General features: G+C 39.5%; 1 protein-coding gene across 4 annotated transcripts in view; it reads right to left on the reverse strand.

Moving 5' to 3' along the window:
- Positions 1 to 6,786: 6,786 nt before the first annotated feature.
- The window catches only part of tspan18a (tetraspanin 18a), a 30,607-nt gene continuing 15,946 nt past the window's right edge, over positions 6,787 to 21,447 (reverse strand). The window contains exons 1-8 of one of the 4 annotated variants that reach the window (XM_058783648.1): positions 10,563 to 10,966; positions 10,270 to 10,365; positions 9,323 to 9,517; positions 8,563 to 8,637; positions 8,379 to 8,477; positions 8,140 to 8,301; positions 7,703 to 7,786; positions 6,787 to 7,459 (exon numbers count right to left, since the gene is read on the reverse strand). In XM_058783648.1, coding sequence (XP_058639631.1) covers positions 7,412 to 7,459; positions 7,703 to 7,786; positions 8,140 to 8,301; positions 8,379 to 8,477; positions 8,563 to 8,637; positions 9,323 to 9,517; positions 10,270 to 10,365; positions 10,563 to 10,649 — 846 coding nt within the window. In that variant the 5' untranslated portion in view covers positions 10,650 to 10,966 and the 3' untranslated portion in view covers positions 6,787 to 7,411. Of the gene's footprint in view, positions 7,460 to 7,702; positions 7,787 to 8,139; positions 8,302 to 8,378; positions 8,478 to 8,562; positions 8,638 to 9,322; positions 9,518 to 10,269; positions 10,366 to 10,562; positions 10,967 to 19,341; positions 19,428 to 21,447 lie in introns of those variants that run through there. The other 3 variants (XM_058783645.1, XM_058783646.1, XM_058783647.1) reach the window with 3 other exon arrangements.

The following is a 21,447-nucleotide window of genomic DNA, read 5'->3' on the forward strand; positions in this document are numbered from 1 at the left end:
AACACTTATAAACTGTGTTTGTAATCATAATGGTATAATCATAACCTTGCTGAAATCTCTGACATAAAGCAGAGTTGACCCTTTCCATTTGATTTCAACAATGACAAGAACATCAACAAATTTGTGAGCTGTCATATTTACTTAATATATTGGAGAGTGGTTGTCCAACCTGGTTTCTGATCGATCTGATTCAACTACTTTCCTCCTTAGTAGAGTGTTGCATGACCTATATTGGCTACAGTAAAAGAAGGTAGAAAGACCTTAAGATCTCAGGAATATCATCCAGTGTTGTGTCCAGTGTGAGCGACACAGTCTACCATTTTAAAAACTACTAACAAGTAGGTTAAAGGGATACTCCACCCCAAAATGAAAATTTTGTCATTAATCACTTACTCCCATGTCATTCCAAACCCGTAAAAGCTTCGTTCGTCTTTGGAACACAATTTAAGATATTTTAGATGAAAACCGGGAGGCTTGTGACTGTCCCATTGACTGCATAGTAAATTGGACTGTCAAGGTCCATAAAAGTATGAAAAACGTTGTCAAAGCAGTCCATCTGCCATCAGACGTGCAATCTGAATTTTATGATGCGACGAGAACACTTTTGTGCGCAAAAAAAACAAAAGATCGACTTTATTCAACCTTTTTCTGCTCCTCCGTGACACTTCCTGCAAGCGTGTTCATGAGTTCACTAGCAGAGCACGACGCAAGCACGCCTCAGATGACACAGCACGTAAACGCTGTTTACAGTGTACGCTGGCCTCGACATGAGTAGGCCACGGCATTTATGTCATGCATCATCTGAGGCGTGCTTGCGTCGTGCTCTGCTAGTGAACTCATGAACGCGCTTGCAGGAAGTGTAATTTACTATGCAATCAATGGGACAGTCACAAGCCTCCCGGTTTTCATCTAAAATTTCTTAAATTGTGTTCCGAAGACGAACAAAGCTTTTATGGGTTTGGAACGACATGGGGGTAAGTGATTAATGACACCATTTTCATTTTGGGGCGGATTACCCCTTTAACATAGTTCATAAACAAACAAACAAATAAATGTACAATTTAAATATTTTACAAACAATACTCATAAAGCAGACAAACAAAATGAAACAAGCAGTTAGCATTCAGAAAATAATTGCAGATAGTCAAGGAAATAGAAATCAGTAAACATGTTGCTGACAAGTAGTTAATGGATGATTAGCACTTGAAAAAAGCAAATTCATTCTGGCTGCAAACCTAATGACAAGTTTGTCCAACATGCTAAAACATGACTGCCAAATTCAAGTCCCGAGGAGCCAGAACTATTGATCTTCCATACACCTTATTTTATTTAGGAATGAGTGATTTGCCCATGAATTTCTGCATTATTTTAGTTAACAGCAGTTAAGGATGAAACTGGGATTAAGGCATTTTAAGCTTCTTACCTGCTTACCTGTGTGTCTCTTTAAGTCCCACGAGTCTTGAGAACCAATACACTGCCCAGGATATCTTGTACAGCCTGAGGCAGAGTAAGCAACTTGTAACACTTTTTTTTTTTTTTCCATTCATTTCTTTTTCTGTGAACTGTAAACCACTTTCATATTAAGTAGGTTTTAAAATTGGGCTTCCTAGATAATCATTTTTAGTATGAAATATTTATGCACCATTCTGGAGTTATAGGTTACACTTAAATCATACATATCCCATAAATTCAATAGTCCAATGTACTGACACATTCTTTAAAGCCATAATTGGTTTATGTAGTATTTAGCAGTGGTGGACAGTAACAAGGTAGTTTTACTACGAGTATTTTTCAAGTATCTGTACTTTACTGGAGTAGTTTTATTTTGAGTAACTTTTACTCCACTACATTCCAAAGCATGAGATCGTACTTTTTACTTCACTACATTTCATAAAACACATCGTTACTCCTTATAATTTCACGTGCTCCACAGTGTCTGATTCATGAACAAACTGATTCTTTTCAATGAACCCGTTAAATTGGTTCATAAATCGCACCTAACGATTCATTCACAAATTGGACTGATCCGATATTGCAGCTGTTCTCGAGTCAACAAATCGTTGAGTTATGCATATATGCTCTTGCGCCATCTGCTGAAGACTCACGCCTACAGCATATAAATGTGGTCGCATGCATCATTCCCTTTGTTCAGTCCAGCTCTTCACCGAGCCCCCGACTGCGCTGGGCCCAGAGGTGTTGTACCTCATTTCCCTCCTTCTGGGAAAAGTAGTTATATGCATAACTCAACGTTCCCATTCAGTCTGTTCACTCGGTACAACACATGACTATGGGACATATATACACGCCCCACAAAGTTGCCGAACTAAACGTAAGGGAGCAGCACCGTTACATTCTCACGGGAGCAACGGCCCCTGGCTTGAGACTGCTGTGGTGAGCACGGACCGAGCCACTGTCGCTGCAGTGACATCCAGTCGGTAAAAATGAACAAACGTGTGCGGCGATGCCTAGCTAGCAGCCGCACAGATGTCCTCCACAGACACTCCCCTAAACCGAGCCCATGACGCTGCCATGCCCCTAATTGAGTGCGCGCGCACCTCCGTCAGGCAGGGATAACCCTTTGCTCTTGTATTCGCCTCCACAATCCAGTGTGAAAGACGCTGCTTAGATGGTGGCTTCCCCAGAACCGGGCCAGCAAAACATACAAACAGTTGATCAGCGAAATGCACTGCCCGCGTCTGCTCAATGTACCTGTGTAGAGCCCGCACGGAGCATAAGGCATGAAGCACCCTGTCTTCCTCGAGTCAATAGAGAGGTTTGACAAAGCAGGCAGCTCATACGAGTGTGCTATATGCCCCCGACAAGACTTTAGGCATATATGCTGCATTTGGGCGCAACACCACTCTCGACCCATCCAGCGCAAACTGGACGCACGTGGGGTGTACCGACAGCGCATGCAGGTCGCCCACATGTTTTGCTGATGCCAGCGCCAGCAGCAAAGCTATTTTATAAGACAACATCCTCAGGTCCAAGGCCTCTAATGGCTCAAAAGGAGGCTTACACATGGCCTCCAGAACCACAACCAGGTTCCATGACGGCACCATCAAATGGCAAGCGGGTGCGCGCTTGGCATGGCACCATGTATGCCCTCATGACATGCTGAGATGGCCGCCAGATAAACCTTCAGTGTGGAATGGGAATGATCCTCCTCCAACAATTCTTGCAGAAAAGTCAAAATCCCCGCAATCGGGCACCGATATGGTGACAACGCTTTCCGCCCCCTCCAATCTTCAAATATGCGTCATTTAAACGCATAAAGCCTCCTTGTCGACGGCACCCTTGCGCTCTGAATTGTGGCTACTACATCAACAAGGAGCCCTGCTGCCATCAGCCTCTCCCTTTTAGCGGGTAATCCCACAGACGGGGCCATCAGAATTAGTGACAAACCCTCCTGACGCAGGGTGGGCTGTATCAGATCCACTGGTGGAAACTCATACAGCAGGGTCTTGGGCCATGCATACGACAGAGCGTCCACCCCCAGCGGAGCGATCCTGTCTGTGATTGAAAAAAACAGCGGGCATGTGTGTTTTCCGTTGATGCAAAAAGATCCACCTCGGCTTTGCTAAACCAATCCTAGATCTGTGCCACTATCCACGGGTGCAAGCGCCACCACCTGGCCTGCAGGCCACCTCTGGACAGCATGTCCGCCCCACCATTCAGATGGCCTGGAACATGCACTGACCTGAGTGACGCTAAAAGTTCTGGGCAAACACTGGGCAAAATGTTCGAGAGCCAAACAAACTCGCAACTCCCAATAATTTATGTAACGCTGTCTCAGCACCGCTGACCACTCCCCTCTTACAGAGCTCCCTTGGCACAGAGCTCCCCATCCATGTAGTGACGCCTCTGTCAACACTACTGTAAGTGACGTAACCCTGCCCAGGGGAATCCCCTCTGACAACAGAGCGGGGTTTTCCCACGGAATCAGAGCTCAAACACACGACGGCGTAATCGTCACTTGTCTGTTCAAATGCCGCACGGAATGCAACCCTGCACTCAGTGCCCATCTCTGGAACGCACGCATAAAGAGGAGACACAGTCGAACAACTGTTTTCATCGAGGCCATGAGCCCCAGTAGCCTCAACACCAAGCAAAAACGAACCTGCTTACCCAGCTGAGACTGAGCCAGACAGCTGCGGAAATCCTCAGCCCTCCGTGCTGACAGCATACCTGTGTTCCGTACGGAATCCATCTGTAAACCGAGATATGAAATCCGCTGACTCGGAACTAAGGAGCTCTTTTTGAGATTTATCAAGAATCCCAGAGCTTGCAAATGTGAAACAAGCACTTGTGTCTGCGATGCTGCCTGCTCTCTGCTGTTCGCGGCCAGGAGTAGGTCGTCTAAATAGGCGAACACTCTCATGCCCCGACACCGCAACAGGGCCAACACTGCCTCTGCGCACTTCGTAAAGATATGTGGCGCTAGGGATAGCCCGAACGGTAGGACTTCAGAAATTTTCTTTGCCTCGGGTGGATTGTTATATGAAAATATGCATCGGTCAAGTCCACCGACGTAAACCAACTGCAGCTGATAACCCCACTGAATCGAGCTCCACTGCTCGACGCAGGTAGAGAGGATCCCCGTAATACTCAGGGAATCTCTGCCTCTGCCTGCACATGATATGACATATCACTGGATATGACACATCACTGCTTCTTTTTCCCCCATCGGCATATAACCAAACTAAAGGCTAGTGGTTGTGAAGCATTCTGATTCTCTTGACCAATCAACACTTGAGGCATTGTATGCTGAACACAAAATCTTTTTATTGAAATTAAACTTAAAGTTGGGCCCGCCCTCTTGCAGGACCCTTTCTGCGCTGAGAAAAGAACACTGCTGCCTCTGGACTGACATTCCACCCCCTTTTGCGGGCTAGGGACCAGACGGCCCTTTCCTTCCCGAAGAGCAACTGGCGATACCACTATTCTGCAGGGGCACCAGGTATGCGGCAAGAGAATGCTCCATCAGGGGGGCCAACACCAGTCCTGCCTCTGCCGCACCCTCGAAGTCCGTAAACTTGTTTGCACTCGGCACCGGAGGAGGGGGTAACATGGGCTTAGGCCACGAAGACGTGAGCTCTGCCACACAATCCGGATAGAGTGGCAGGTGGGTTCTCACTACTGTTTGCACCGAACATAAATAGAACCATCCCCCCCCCGAAGCACGAGCTCTTGGTGGGGGGGCAGGCCATTCCACCGACAACTTCTCTGCCACTCTCCGGTAGAGGTCTGTGAAGGGGTCTTCCCCTGCCTCGCTGTCACCCAACGCCTTGGAGGGTGAGGGAGAAATCGGGACTTGCCCCGTGTGAAAAATGTCATCGGAGAACTCTTCACCCGCATCCAGTGAGACTGAGTCATCGTCCCGACACTCCAAATGCCGATTAAACTCTGCCTCCGGCCTCCTAGGCTTCAACATGATCACCCCAGTCTCCTGTGGCCTCCCCAAAAACAGCTAGAGCTGCCTCTGGATCAGCCTTCGAGGACAGAAGCTGGCCATGTCTGGCCACTGTCCCACCAAGTACACGCTCCACAAACGCCACACGCTGCTCGGAGTTGCTGACAGTGTGCCCATGCTCTGGGGTTTGAGAGAGCCAGCTTAGTGTGGACAATCCCCAAACACTCGGGACAGTGCTCGTGAGTATCTTTACTGGACGGTGAATACCCACATGCCATAGGTGAGGGGTGAGAATCTTTCTGGTGCTTAGACATCTCACTTGGGGAAAAAAAGTTAATTGGCCCTTATTAGCAGTGCTAAACGTGAGCTAAAAACATACTTTTCGTGTCTGTTTCCACAAGGATCACCACCATGGGCTTTCTCTTGTGAAAACGTGGCGTAACTGTGTTCTTGCAGCACGATGAAGAGCTGAAGAACAAAGGGAATGACGCATGCGACCGCATTTATATGCTGTAGGCAGGTAGCCCCGCCTACGTCGCCATGCATCACTGGCCTTTCAGGCGTGATTAGAGGTGACTTCAGCAGATGGCACAAGAGCGCGATATCCCATAGTCATGTGTTGTACTGAGTGAACCGACTGAATGGGAATGGGTTTTATTAAAATGCTATGCATTTAGCCCTATATGTGATGTCTGTTTTTATATTGTTTGTCAACACGCATAAGTATTTTGTGTCTGGATTCACTAACCGAGTAGACAAATATGAATGTTTATTCATAATCATGCTGAAAATAAGTCAATATTGTTAGCTGATGCTAACTGTCTAGGTAACAAGCTTGCAGGTGCCAAGTTGAGGTAACTTTTAATTATAAAGTCAAAATATTTTTTTATTCAACCACCTAGATAGATTACATCTGAGGGGAAAAAGAAAGGATGTGATGTTCAGAACATGGTAACTACGGTAATTATCAAAGTGGGAAGTGATGCCCTCTGGGGGCATTTGGCCAGGGGTGTTTTTACATTTGAGAAGAAAAAAATCATTATGAAAATCTAATTATATTTTCCTTATTATATTCCTTATTTCCTTACTGGTTATTTTGGGAAAACCCAGGTATTTTGAGGAGTAAGATTATAAAAAAATATATGCTAATATAAAATTGAATTATATAAGTAGCCTATATAAAACTGCAAAGTAAACATTCATCTATCGATACTTTTCACTTAAGTACACAAAAACAGTCGAGTACTTTTACTAGAGTAATATTTTATTATACAGATCTGTACTTTTACTCAAGTACTTGATTTGTGTTCTTCATCCACCACTGGTATTTAGTATGTACTACAAAATTAATGTTTTTGCTAAAATTTGCTATTGGAATAGCCATATTCAAACAGGGAAGGGAAACACAATGCAAATAAGCATTGCAGATGTTTTATTTTTAATATCATTCAATGTCATGTACAATAGATACAACACAAATACAGCACAGTTTTGCTAAAATCACAAAATATTCATGGTTGCAACTCACAAAACATTACTTTATAGAAGCTGCTGGCCTCTTGGATGTTATACAGAAACAAACAAACCAATCTTCTCGGTTTCACAGACACTCACTCCCATTCACACAGTGTAATTTTTTTTTTAAGCATGGCTCTGGAGCAGTGGTGAACAATCTACTGTAGATAAGAGGTAAAACATCTTGGTACAAATCAGTCTTTTTGTCATCTATAAATATTCAACCAAATATCAGTGCAAGGTGTCCTCCATTAACCTTAAAGGACTGCCATAGATGCCACCCTTAATTTACGAATGATTTCACAAGTACCTCAAAGTCCCAGCTGTGAAGTACGATACATTTTTGGCAATTTTCAGATATTCCAACATAACAACATAGAGATGGCAAATATATAAGTGTTTTCTTCTTTTTTCTTATTTAAAAATTTCTTCCATGCCATGTTCTTCCTCCTCAAAATGTCCTTAATGCACAGCATGTTAAGATTACTGGATTCCCCTAAACAAACACATAGCAAACACCATGGCAAAAAGCTGATGGGAGAGAAAGAGAAACAAATATAGTTTAGCAAAGAGTTCAATGCAAATACGGTTTTAAAATACTTCTACATTCAATTGAATAGAATTGTGAGAAGCCCATTTCATGGCAAAGACACTTCTTTCTCCAGTAGGTGGCGATCACAACCCATAGTTCTTGCAAAACAATTTGTCATCACATTCTAAGTGTAAAATCATCACCTCTTACTTTATTATTAAAAAGCAAAATCATAACCTTACTTCAATAGTCAGCACCACAATAGCAAGGGCTCCAGCCATATAGATGTACGTCTCAAAATAGTCCACCACTGCTGAATAACAGCCCTGTTTCCAAGAAGTACAAGTTTTAATATGAGAACAAAATGTTGTTTCAGTGGATATTGAATTTCTAATTTATTACAAGCTACTGATAGTAATGTAATTCCAAATTGGTTAGAATCAATGTGTGTGTGTATGACTCAGAAGAGTATATATGACTCAGAAACTCAAAAATCATTCATTTTCAGAGCTATTACTTAGAAAGGGTCAAATACCACACTGACCTCTCTCCAAAAAGAACATATTAACTTCCTTTGATTTCAGTTTTCATTCTTTTTTTCTACTCAATTTTTTGATGCATTTCTTGTTACATATTCATTCCTATTCATTTACTAATTTGTAGTAAACTCATTGCTGACCTTGTTACGGATTGGCATGATTCCCTTGAGACACTCCTCCTTGCTCATCATCAGATCGTTCCTCTGGCAACAGACCTCTGGCACTAGTCTGCTGGGGTTCAATCTTCTGAAGAGGCTCTGATCATCAAAGTCTTCAGCACTGTTCACTCCACAGCAATCAAACTATGAAGACACCAATACCCAGTTAAATGACTTTAATGCCATTATTGTGTTACATTTTGTGCAATATGTTATCGTACTGTGGTCATAATGGCATTCCATGTGGAGGTGAAGACATCAGTGCTATTGGTGCCTTGGTAATGTGTTTTCAGCTCCTTGGTGAAGTAATCTCTGGTGAGCTGTTGATCCACAGATAGACAGTAGTAGTGAGAGCAGAGGTATATTACAGGTGGCTTGATGATATCCAGCTATAATAATACTCACATGCTCCCGGAAAATGAATGCCAGAATGGCCACCGCCAGCTCTGCCAGGAATATGATGAGTATGAGCATGAAGAACTTTGGGAGAAAAACAGGATATTTGCATCTAAATCAGATGTGAAGTACTTTAGTTGTCAAAATAAGAACAGGAATTCACAATATTAATATAATTCTGGCTAATATTGAGAAGCCAATTATAATTTTCATGTTATAGTCTATTTTAAAATGTATATTATTATGTTTAAATAAATTGATCATTTATATTAGGTGTGAATCAGATGTGAAGTACTTAAGATGCCTAAATATGCAACAAATAAGCATTATTAGGTGTTACACACATTGCTTTTTGATGCTAAATAGGGATGCACAATATTAATATAATGCTGATAAGCCAATTAATGTTTTTAATGTTATGGCTTATATTAAAATATATATTTTCTGTCTAAATAAATACACATAAAACACAAAATTGAAAAAATATTTTAAATGCTACAAGTGAATTTAGGCATCACAACAGTATAATGTATTTTAACGTATAATTAATGTATTAATTCTAAGTACAAAAAAATTGACATTTATTTTGATATTTGCTAAAGATTAGTGTCATTAAATTATTAGAGATTTTAAAGATTGATTTTAAGTGAGCATTAAAAGACAGCAGACGTAATCTCAAATGGGGGAAATGAGCATTTACAATAAATATACAATATAGACGATATATACCAATAAATTATATATCTAGTAATAAAAGAAAATCCCATACAAACAGTAGAAGACATTTATTTTCTCGTATGGCTCCGCAGCAGCCCAGAAATCCCAGTAGGAACAGCATCCCGCCCATGATCAAAATTGCATAGACTCCAGTAAACAGGAGAGGGTTGGCTGCCACAATCTCCCGGAAACCTGTCGGATCCACCAGCACCCAGATTCCCACTCCTAGAAGGAATGCACCTCCAAGCTAAAGGAGGAAAAATGGCTTAGTATAGATCCCCGCACAATATAAACACAAAATATGATTTTATGAAATGGCCATATTGAGCATGTCAATGCTGACTGATGCTCAGTTTTTTATGGAACAGCACATTTTCCCACAGCATTAGTGTGGTAGAGGGAAATTCATGAGGCTGCTAAAAAAACACCTTTGAGGAACAAAGGAAGTGCAGTGTGGTTCATGAGCAAAATGAAGGCACGTTGGCACAAGATCAGTGCGTTTTTTCATACCTTAACGTTTGTTCAAAGTGACGACTTGGATCATTGAGACTCTTTCAAACTACACGTTTTGTTAGGAAAACAAGAGTCTCCACCTGCATATCATCAGGTTTTTAATATAATAAAGAAAACGGATACTTCCCTCACTTCCAACCAAAGCAAATCATCACTCCAGTCAAGTCTAGATCTTGTCAGCCTACGGTATGTAAAACAATGGCCTACACTCTTAAAAATAAATGCTCTTTATCTGCATCTATATGGTTCCATGAAGAACCTTCAACATTTATGGAACCTTTTCATTCTTTATAGTGGAAGAGGTTCTTTAAATTGGTTCTTGGAAAAAAGTCTGAAGAACTCTTGAATGAAAGGTTGAATAAAAGGTTCTTTGGGGAACCCAAAATGGTTCTTCAATGGCATCACTGCAAAACTCATATTTGGAAGCTTTATGTGTATAATTCTCTCGTGCCCTTCAAGACAAAGTAAGAGAAAGAAAGCACTTACAAAAATAAAGAAGTTGAAGATGAACATGAGGTACTTGATGCAACTAAGACAGTCCCCCTCCATACTTGTGCCTCTTGCTGAAGCTTCTCCTTGCCCCTGAGGAAGCATCGTAAGAAACAAAGAGCCGTTAGGCTACTCCACAGGAAACGCGAACGTCACATGCTCCATTTAAAGACAAGTCCATGAGTCAGCGTTGTCAGTGACTGGTGGGCTTTTGTGTTTTTAAGCTCATTCAGTGAGATCATTTTGTGAATTTGTCACTTAAATAATACACTGACATTGACAAAACACACATTGACAGACATATTGTGTTCAGGCACTCCAGATGAATAATGCCGCATTATGTATTTGAAAGAATGACTGGCAGCTCCTGTAATCATATGCCTGGAAATGTAACACAAAAATGGATGTAAAACAGAATTAACAGCATTTTCTCTATAAAAACATTTCACACCGAATTCTCATGCATGTTACATGCAGACTCGACGTACACAATGAGTTGTTTGAAAAGGGAAATATGGAGGAGGAGTACTGAAAGCGGGCAGCTTGGCTAAAAAAAAACACCATCAGGACTGCTGGAGCACATTTGCTCATCTTCACACCAGGAGCGATACTCAGCCGGCTAAATAAACATGTCCTTTCAGCACTCCAGACCGCAAGCTGTGTGCCCGAGTCTTTCTCTGAAATTCATCTAAGCACTCTAACTCTTTTCTGCTTATATGCTCCAGGTGTTTTCAAACTATGTTCCATCACCTGTGCTTCTTGATGCAAATTCCCCTTTCCTCTGCTACAAGACAAATACAGGGTGCACGGTGTACAAAAACACTATTAGAGGGTGCTAATACAACATAATGAGTGGTCGAATTAGATTCTGGTTGCCTGAAATTAATGATCATTTTTAGCCTGTCCTGCATTTATACTCGGTATCCTGCTTTTCAGCTTTGTAATGATAAAGTATATCTGGTTGATGCTTTTTCCTGCATGTCTTTTTAAAGTAATAAGGTTGATGGTAAGTGCTCCCTCTGTGAAAAGCTAAAGTGTCCCTTGCTGACAATGCACTCTCTATAATTACAGACCATTAGGGGAATTTAGGTTAATGATGGTACAGTTCTTCATTAGTGCACTGGGTCCAGAGCTCACCTCCCACAGGTAGCTTTGACTTTGCTACTGCCTCAGAAACCAGCCCTTGGGATCAGGTGAAGCAGTAGTGCATATAATAACAGACGGACTCTCATATTTGCTGGTTTGCTATGACCGGCCAGTGTCTCGGCTAGCCTTCTGCAGCTGTGGTCCCTGTAAAAATAGCTCCGAACAGCTGGCCGATTTCACAGGAGCTGACGGTAGATGCCGTGGCGGCAAATAATTCCACCTCTCCTCTTACGGAACGGTTCTGGCATAATTCAATAATCCCCCCAGCCTGGTTTTTCCAAAGTAATTTCCTGTGCAACACTGCAAGTCAGTCAGGTGTTATAAGTGCCGGAATGGAAGGGACCTCGGGAGCCCTGCTAAACTCGGTTAACTCGCAGGTGGGTGAGCAATTTTATTTGTATGTGTGTGGAAAGGTGGGTGGTTGGCCGTATCAGTCTTCTTAGATTAAGACCACCAGCCTCAGAAGGTTTGAAGGCTCAGCCCACAAGTCTCGAGGCCATTATCACAGAGCCTCAGCTGTCTTTTTTATTGAAGTCTTTAAACCTCATCGCAACAATCCAGACACTCCAACAATGGACAAAAGGAGTTGCATTACATAAATTAATGGACCGTGTACAATTTTTGTTTGTATCTTTGTACTCTATTTAATTAATTTACTTTTGTCAGTAGTGCTGCTTTGCTTAAACGTCATCTGAAGGGCTCCAGACTGCATGCAAAATAGTCAAAAGCCACTTTTCCACCGAAATTACCTGGAACAATTTGTCGCAGGAACCTTTTGTGCCCGGTGATTGCCTGGAGCTCACATCTCAGAAATCGGCAAAGCATATTTTCAAATAGGCGCTGTCTTTTTAAATAAACCGCAGATTTGAGTTTCAAACAACTACATTCTCACCTGAAATACTATTAAAACTACATTTCATGACACAATAACAGTAATATTTTGAAAATTATGCAAATAAATGGTACTTGAAAAGCAATGCTGTATGAACACAACCAATCAGCATGTTCAGCACCAAAGTCCCAGCCCCGAAAGTTCCTGACCTTTAAAAAGTACTACCTCATGAGCATGGACTTTCTGAGGGCTAAATGTTTACCTAAATAGTCTGGTTTGTAATGTTTTGTCATCAGAAGAAGTGTGAATCATTCAGGGGTGCATTTCCCAAAAGTATAGTTAGCCAACTATGGTTGCAAGTTCCAATGTTACCAGCATAGTTCAACAATTTGGTGTTTTCTGAATACATACTGTAGTCCCAATGAACATTCACAAGGAGCATTGAAAATTTGTGTGGTTGGAAATGCAGCTTTCGAACTGTGATTCAAATTATGGAGCTGCTACAATGTTCCTGCATTTTCGGGAAACAAACGTTAGTGAGTTAGTCTCTCCAACTATGGTAGTTAAGTAGAAAGTTATGTCGTTGTTTGGGAAACACACACCAGAACCATCACAATTCATTCAAAAGTATGTTTACATGCAACCAAATAATCAGTTTAAAATCGCATTGTTCAAGTACAAGTTCACTGTTGGTTCAGTCAATCTGGTTGAGCTCGATTCAAATGAAATTTTGATCCAAGGTGAAAGGGGTGGTGTCTTAATCTGATTCAAAGATGCTAGCACACATACACAGTGCAGTGATGTTTACGGCTTACAAACATGTGTGCGTATGTTTATTTATGTTTTATGTGTTATGATCTGGTCAGTGGTGGAGACTGAATATTTGCCACATATTTGCTAAAAATGCTTTTCTTTTTTTTGATAGGCCTGTCATCAAAGCAAAAAGCCAGTTATGCTCGCTGTAGCTCTTGTGTTTCTGAATGTGGCAACTGATGCAATGCACATGTGCTGAACATCGAAATAGATGTAATGCTACTGCACACATAAATATGTGAATCTGATTGCAGTGTTTAAGGTACATGAAAACAACTTTCAGATTGTGAAGTGTGATTGAATTCAATCAGATAATCAGTGCATGTAAATATACCTAATGAAACAAGTCATTATCCAGGTAAATCTGATTTAAAATGAATGTGGATATGTTAATAGTAATTAAAGATTGATAATCAGCCAAATTTTGTTGTAGTTAATGGCATTCTTAAATTAATAGTAAGAGAATCTTTGTTTGGGAGTAAAACCAGAAGATACGTGACATATTGGAACCACAATCAACATTTTATTTTATTTTTTTCTTAAACAAAAAAATAAATCACCTTACAAAACAGATTGACTTTTATATGGCACAAATAAAATGAGGATCACTACAGGAACTAAACCACTTCTTGATCCAGTAATTCTACAATTTTGTCACATAAAAAAACCATTTGGCTTCTTTTCAGTTAAAACTCACAATATCTGCATATCAGATAACACAATCTTGGATTTGTTGCTCACTGAACTCAAAAAGCAACCAAAAATCTGTGCTTTTAATGCAGAAGGGAGAACTGTAGAGGGGAAAAACACTGCACTGTTAAAGCAGTAGATGAGAGTCAATGACCGAGGAGATAGTGGGGCAGGATTGAGCTATGATTTCTGCATCTAGCTACAGAACACAACCAATCACACACTGCCTCTGCCTCTTACAGAATAAATCAACCTGTCACAGCTGCCTGGAGGAATCGTGGCATACACATGAAGTGTTTTCACGCAGCTCTGGCAAAACATTGAATTCACGATGCACTCATCCATCATGAGACAGCCTCCAACTGGGTGGTACAGCTGAGAGAGAAGCAGTATGGAGGATCCACTCCACACATTGTGTGTAAATACTTGTTATAAGCTATTTGAGTGCGACGTGAGGACATTGCTCTTCAAACCATCTGTGCATGTTTGTCTCAGCTGACCCATGAGATCCAGCATTGGTGTAAGATCTTTCCATCTGGTTGCGAAGTACAAATTGCTTAACAAATAATAACATTAGGCAACATGTTTCTGATTGAATGACTACCAAAGAAATCAAGTTATAATTGTATTGCATTATGTGTTTTGCCCCACACACACACACACACACACACACACACACACAAAAAACTAAACTAAACTAAAACAAGCTTAGATCATCTCGTTACCTATTATTTGGGAGAGTGACAACTGATAATTCTATATTTATGTAAGATGCCTGCTATTCTGTTATGAAGATCTCATTTATTTACATTGCAAATAAATATCAGAATTTATGTTTTGGATTTTTTTTAAATTAATTTTTTTCTAAAGTTTCAATAAACATTTTAAACACTTCAGCATTTGCTGAGAAAATGTTTGACAGACATGCACTACACTGGCTACTACACTAATATTTGCTATGACTGTAACCAAAAGAAAAATAAGCCATCTACTGCATTGTAAAAGACATTCACTTAACAGATTTGCATTCTCCCAAGTGATATAAACCAGACAGCATGCTTTTAACTTTTCTCATAACTGTGTCAGCATGGGGCTGATTTCAGTGGAATATATTGAACTTAAAACACTTTAGCACTGAAAAGTCTCTATTTTGCATGTAATAACACAAAGAGGGAGATGAGTCAAAGTTAAAGCCTGATTTCAAAGGTTCCACACTTCTTTAGACAATTCCCTTCAACAACGCTTCCTTTGTTCATAATGATGAAAAGGAGGTGGAAATGACAATGCTGTAAGAACACAATACACATTTTGCTACATAATGATCCGACTTTAACATTAATAAGCCACATTAAAAGTCACACTCTTTGTAATACATTGTCAAAACAGGATCTATGTTTAGATGTACGGACCTCTCTGTATCTAGTCCTTTTGACACAACCAAGTTGATATTTTTGGCATCCATTCCTGAACTGAGACTGACCTAGTAAAGATTGTATTTTACCCCCAGGGAGCTTTTTCTTTCTCCTCCTGCTCTTCTTATCCAAGCCCCTAAACGGAGGTCAAACGGCTATTGCTTTTAGCTTTGATGTTAAATCACTGCACCAAATCACTCCAAATTAATGGTATGGCATGATATTAAATACATACAAAAATACATTATTTTCCTCTTATGGGTCTCAACTGCTAGGAAAAAATGTTGTGGAGGAGGGTGGAGGAACGATCCATATTAAAGAGCAGAAGTCAATGGCTGCTGTGCGAGGTGAGCTGAATGCTAAGCAGACACGTAAAGTGAATTTATAGGACCTGCCTCTCCTCTTTAGACAGTAACTGAAGCCCTTGGGAAACGGCTGTATCTGAGTTACCATCTCATGTGGCATCGGAACATACATCATAACCTCTGTATTAATGAACCGCTCTCTGGTGCACAACCAGTCAGTCAATGAATGCTACTCTGTTTCTCAAAGGAGTATATTAATCTAAAGGGCATCACTTAAAGGAAATAATTTAGAGGGGTTACTCTTCATGTGATAGCATGTTTTGAATGATACAACACAAAAAATGCCTATGTATTACTGTAATATAAGTAGTTAATTTCAGAGCATGCACCAGTAAACACTGATATTATTTATGGCTTTCCCTTCGCAGTCCGACGCCTTCAATCATTCACGGTCTCTGAATTCTAGAGCATACTGTATCTGAGGATGATGTTTCTGAAGAGAGATGCCTGTGTATCTAATTATGTCAGCACCTCAATCTACCCGAGAGAGAACACCAGTGCACAATACACCAGTGCTAGAGCCAATCAATGCATTTACGCTAAGAATTGATCTGTTGATTAGTTGCTGCACCAATATTCTCACCGCCTTTTCTTTGAAGATAAAGCTCATCATTTCTCAAGGTTCATGCCAAGTACACAGTAGAAACAGTGATTCTTCAATCCCTTAGTTCAGACTATTAATCACCTGTATTTGGACTGTTAATCACCTGTTATGAACTTCAAGTTGCAATGTAACAGAAGTAGTGACAGAAAAAATCTTCCATATTTTGACATACATCTGAGTGAAACAAAAAAGATGTAGGACGGAAACTTGTTTCTCTCCATTGGCTGCAAGTGACTGCATGGAGGCAGATCTGAATGCGAATTTGCAGTCAATTGCAAGAAAAATGCGGACTGAATGATTCTAGAAGTCTGGTATACGTCACCTGTCATTTCACCAAAAGATATGGTTCTAACATTGATTGAAAAAAAAAAAAGCATTGGGTAGAATGAGTCTTTCATAATAAAATGCATTAGGAAAACAGATACGGTGAATTTCCACTTAATGCTGACTTTAACTATGCAAACTTTAGAAATTTCTTCATCCTTCATACATAAGTTTCATCCACCATGTTCCCATTGGTATTCAGGAGCTGTTACTCTGACCCTCACAAAATGTTATGACCTTCAAATGATGTGTTTTGACTCAAATGTAAGGTCAGACAGACAAAAATGAATTTAAGAAAGTGCAAACACTGACCCTAAAATACATAAGAGATCTGTGTATTGGTCAGTCCTTTTAGCAGAAGTCCACAGCATTAAACATGGTGAATATTTCAGGACAAAGCATATCAAATCTAACACCAAAACAAAAATTATTTCATCTGGAAAGAATCAATAAATACCAGAGAATCATCTAACTAATAGGATTTATAAAATGTGAGAATTATGAAATATTATAAAATACACGCAAAAGGGTCATTATTAGATAGGTTAATATCAGTTAATCAATAAATATGTATTACTAAATAAACAAATATTAGTACACAAACAAATATTCATATAAAAGGGAAGATTTTCAATAGTAGATGTGTTAGAACAAACATCTAATAATTATATATTTCACAAAAACAAGTAATATTTTCTTGTAATTTAAATACATTATAAATTAGATTTAGTGTGCTCTCTAGCTCAATCTTTCCAGTTTGTCCAAAAATCCTCACTATGGCAACGAAGAGAATAACAATCCTGAAAACCACGCAAAAAGGATCATTAACATCCTCTAGGTGTTACCATAATGTTTCCAGCTATAATTATTCTAAAAGGAAAGGAGGCTGTTAGTGTTGGAGGGCAACTGAGTGCTATCTGCTAACTGATAGACACTGAACTGTGCTGTTCTTCTCTGTCTCCAGAGGATACCAGTTACAATTTGAGAGCAAGACATCTGCCAAAAGACATCTAGTACTTTTAAGGACATGCTGAGAATGATACAAACATGTACGTGAGATTGGGTGGGTGTCTGGTTCCCTTGAAAACAATGGAATTTCAGCTTTATATTCGTAAATGTTCACATCTCAATAAACTTCGAGATTGCCAGACACCCTTATGGACATGTAACCTCAAAAATACAAAAAAGCATGAACATGATGAAAAACTTTACCATTAGCTGTATTGAATGTCTGTTAACACCCTGTTGAGATAAGGTTTGACAGACTCAGGGAGCCAGAAGAAAAAACAGAACAAAGCTGGAGGAAGAAGTATTGATAAAAAAAAAAAAACCATTAGAAAACAGCCAGCAGGAAACCTTCTCGCACAAGTACTTTACTCTTGCACCATCTGCTCTAAATAGCAACAATAACATGAATGAAGCAATGCAGAACAGTGTTAAAACACTTCAGACTGAGCCTCTGTTTTGAGAAAGTTTAGTATACTGGTGTTCAGGCTCCTTCACATTTTTGCACTTCTAAAGGAAGGAAGAGGAAAGCACTAGACAAAACAAGTGTTAACAATGGAAAAAGGACATTTTATGGCATACAAATCCAGAGATTAAATTTACCCTTGTTCTTCTCGTATATTCTCAGAGTGGCTGAATTTAGTAAAAAGCCACAATGTACTCAGCATCAGAACAAGATATTTGTTCAGTGTGGGAATGTCTGAAGTTGCTGATAGTGGAAACCCTGCAGTCTCCATTAAAAATGTCTTTTCAGATTGCTCAGAACTAGACACTTACAGCACTTTCAAATGGAAAGTCTAGCGTCTGTTCTCTCTTAGCTGTAATTTTCTTTTTCAAGACTTCAGGCTGAAGGCAACTGCCACTTCTTTGCATATAATGTATACAACAAGGAAAAATTCCATGCAAAATCTTCCATTCCTAAAACATCTTAACCCTGTAAAGCCTGAGACATAAAATAACAGTCTGTTAAAAGTCTGTTAATAAAACAGTTTATTGAAAATTTTGACAAAATATATTTTAAAATTGTGCAGTTTTTATTATATTTGATACACCAGGCTTTTATAGCTCATTTAGGAACATACGGAGCTTATACTTGAGGAAAAAAAACACCTCAGTTTTATTTAGAGGCCCAAACTGAGCTGACTAAAAAAGTCTGAACTACCAATCAGAAGGCAGAAAGCAAGTAGAACATTGCATACAACAGCAATGCTTTGATTATGCTGATAATTTAGTGGCCAGAAATATGTGCAGCACCCCTCATCATATAGTCAAAATATACAATTAAAATGTTATAATAAGCAATAAGGTTGTCCAACAGCCAGATGAGTTTCAATCCTTCTCCTCCAGCAACCTGTTACTCACATAAAATGATTGCACTTAGAAAACAACAACGATCCAATCAATTCCCAGTAGACAAAATCAAGTCCCTCCCTGCATTTTTTTCTTGTACGAAAAGCCCTTTCACTTGGATATACTTCACAATAGGGAAGAAAATATGATCACAATTTTCTCTTTCATGCCAACTTTAAATGATTAGGAGGAGCATTTACCATTATACTGTCAATATGGCTTGACAAGCATTAGAGACAAACTATTGATTCTTCCAAGAAACTGTTAAAGAAGAAGGAAAGTGTACTAAATTATACTGGAGAACACTGTAAAGCCAAGATCAAAATAAAAGCTGATGGATGATGAGGATTTTACGAAAAAATGATTCTTTAGATGGAAGGTTGTTGATACACAAACAGGCAGCATTCCCAAGTTTAAATGTGAGGTTAAAATTAATAATCAACTGAATGTTAATTTGCATGCTGACCTTAGTGACAAGAGCCATCAGATTTTGATGGCATGATTAAAAATTATCAAAATTCACCATACCATATGTACCTGTAAATGTCTCTCCCTTCCAGCTGATGGTAAACGTGGTGCTTTTCAGAAATGTGCTTCACACTTCTTCTCTGAGACTGTGGATAAATGTGCAGAAAATGAAGAAATCATTATTTCATATGTTACTTATAAATGTCAAAAAATACTTTTATTGAGACCTCGTACTCTCAGCTCTCTTTAAAGCTTGCAACCATCTTGCTATTAGTATTCATGCATGCTTTTGGTGCTCCAAGTGTGAACAAATAGATGTCTGCTCGGATCCCTTCTGCAACAACAAGAGCATCCAACTAAGACAAAGGCCTCATTACTTATAATCTGACCAGTGACCTTAAGACCATTGGTGGCTATTATGAACAATGTCTTCAGTCACAAAAAGAAGAATTTCTCCAGAGGCCCTCACAAGCAGTTTATTCAGTTTAACCTTCAAGCTCGAGGATGCTTCACATGCACAATTCTTCAGAGAACCAGAATATCATTAACACACTGATTATCAACTAGGAGGCCACACAACTGAAACAATATAAGGCACTTGTGTCCAGAGTACTTAATGCACTGTGTAGAAAACTCTTTGTCAACCTGTACCCTCTGAGTGTAGAGCATCAAGAGCAGATTAGCCATGGTGGGGAGTTCGTATAGGGCACAGCACTAAGGGACTGAAACGTTCATCTGTTTCCATGGAAACAAACAGAGGAAAATGGAGTACCAATAAAATGTCGCAGGAAACTGTCTGAGGTGCACAGAGCCAACCAGATCACATCAAAGTGTTACAATAAAATGCTCAGAAGAACCAGAATGAGGAGGCAAAGGCAAAGCTGAAGTTGATCAGACTGCCAGATTTCTGTTTCTGCTTTGAAAAAAATAATAACACTTAAAAATAATAAAAAATATTAATACCATTAATTAATAACATTAATATCTCTTTCTCTCTCTCTCTCTCTCTCTCTCTCTCTCTATATATATATATATATATATATATATATATATAGTCAAATAAAATAATGTCTAAAATTATAACTTATTTACTTATAACTTAACATATATTCTGTTGAAAAAATCTGATAAAAAAAGATCATTTATATTTTTATTATATTATATTTTTATTATTTTAAAAAACATTTTACTAATTAATTCTAGAGTGCATTTTCCTGAAGAGGTTGATATTTTTAACAAAATTTCGAAACCACACATTTTCCTGAACATTAATTCTGCTTCCCCATCCATATTGATCTTTGCCTGTAGTAACTCTCCAGCTGTTGCGCAGCAGAGTTACATCCTCCAGGAGCCGTTCAATTCTGCGGGCTCCACAGCCTGCCACGCTTCACAAACTGTGAGAAATTATTATTGACAAAGAGCGGCACATTAACTTTACCATGGCTGGAACACAGTGTGATGACTAACTCATAGAGATAAACAAACCAGCACTCATTACCAAGACTTGTTTCCAGCTGTCATAAGGGCTTCAATGGTAATTCAAAGTATAATAAAAATGAATCTGACTGTTTTGATTCAGTTCAATGTGTCAGCAGTTCAGCCGAGGAACGTTTTTTTGTCCAAGTATTCAACTATTATATAATACAGTACATATAGTGCCCTCCAAAAGTATTGGAACAGTAAAGACAAAATTGTTCTGTTGGCTGTGGAGTCAAGACATTTGCAAATATGATGAAAAGATGAATATGAGACAAAACTACAGAATGTCAAATTTTATTATTAGCCGTTTCAACACATAGATGTTTTACCAAATAAAAAGAACAGCACTTTTAGAGTTCATCCCACTCATTGATGTGAGCATAAGTATTGGGACAAATGAACATAAGGCAGATATAAAAGATTAAAAGTTATTATTTAGTTGCAGATCCCTTGCGCACAATCACAGCATTGAGTCTGCGACCCATAGACATCACCAGACTCTTGGTCTCATCCTTTGAAATTCATGTTCAATCGGATTTAAATCTGGAGATTGATTTGGGCAATCTAAGACTTTCCATTTCTTTGCCCTTATAAACTCCTTGACTGAACTGGCAGGGTGTTTTGGGTCATTGTCCTGATGCAATATGAAGCACTTCCCAATGAATCTGATGGCATTTTCTTGAATAT

Source organism: Onychostoma macrolepis, chromosome 07 (assembly GCF_012432095.1).
Source record: "Onychostoma macrolepis isolate SWU-2019 chromosome 07, ASM1243209v1, whole genome shotgun sequence".
NCBI lineage: Eukaryota > Metazoa > Chordata > Actinopteri > Cypriniformes > Cyprinidae > Onychostoma > Onychostoma macrolepis.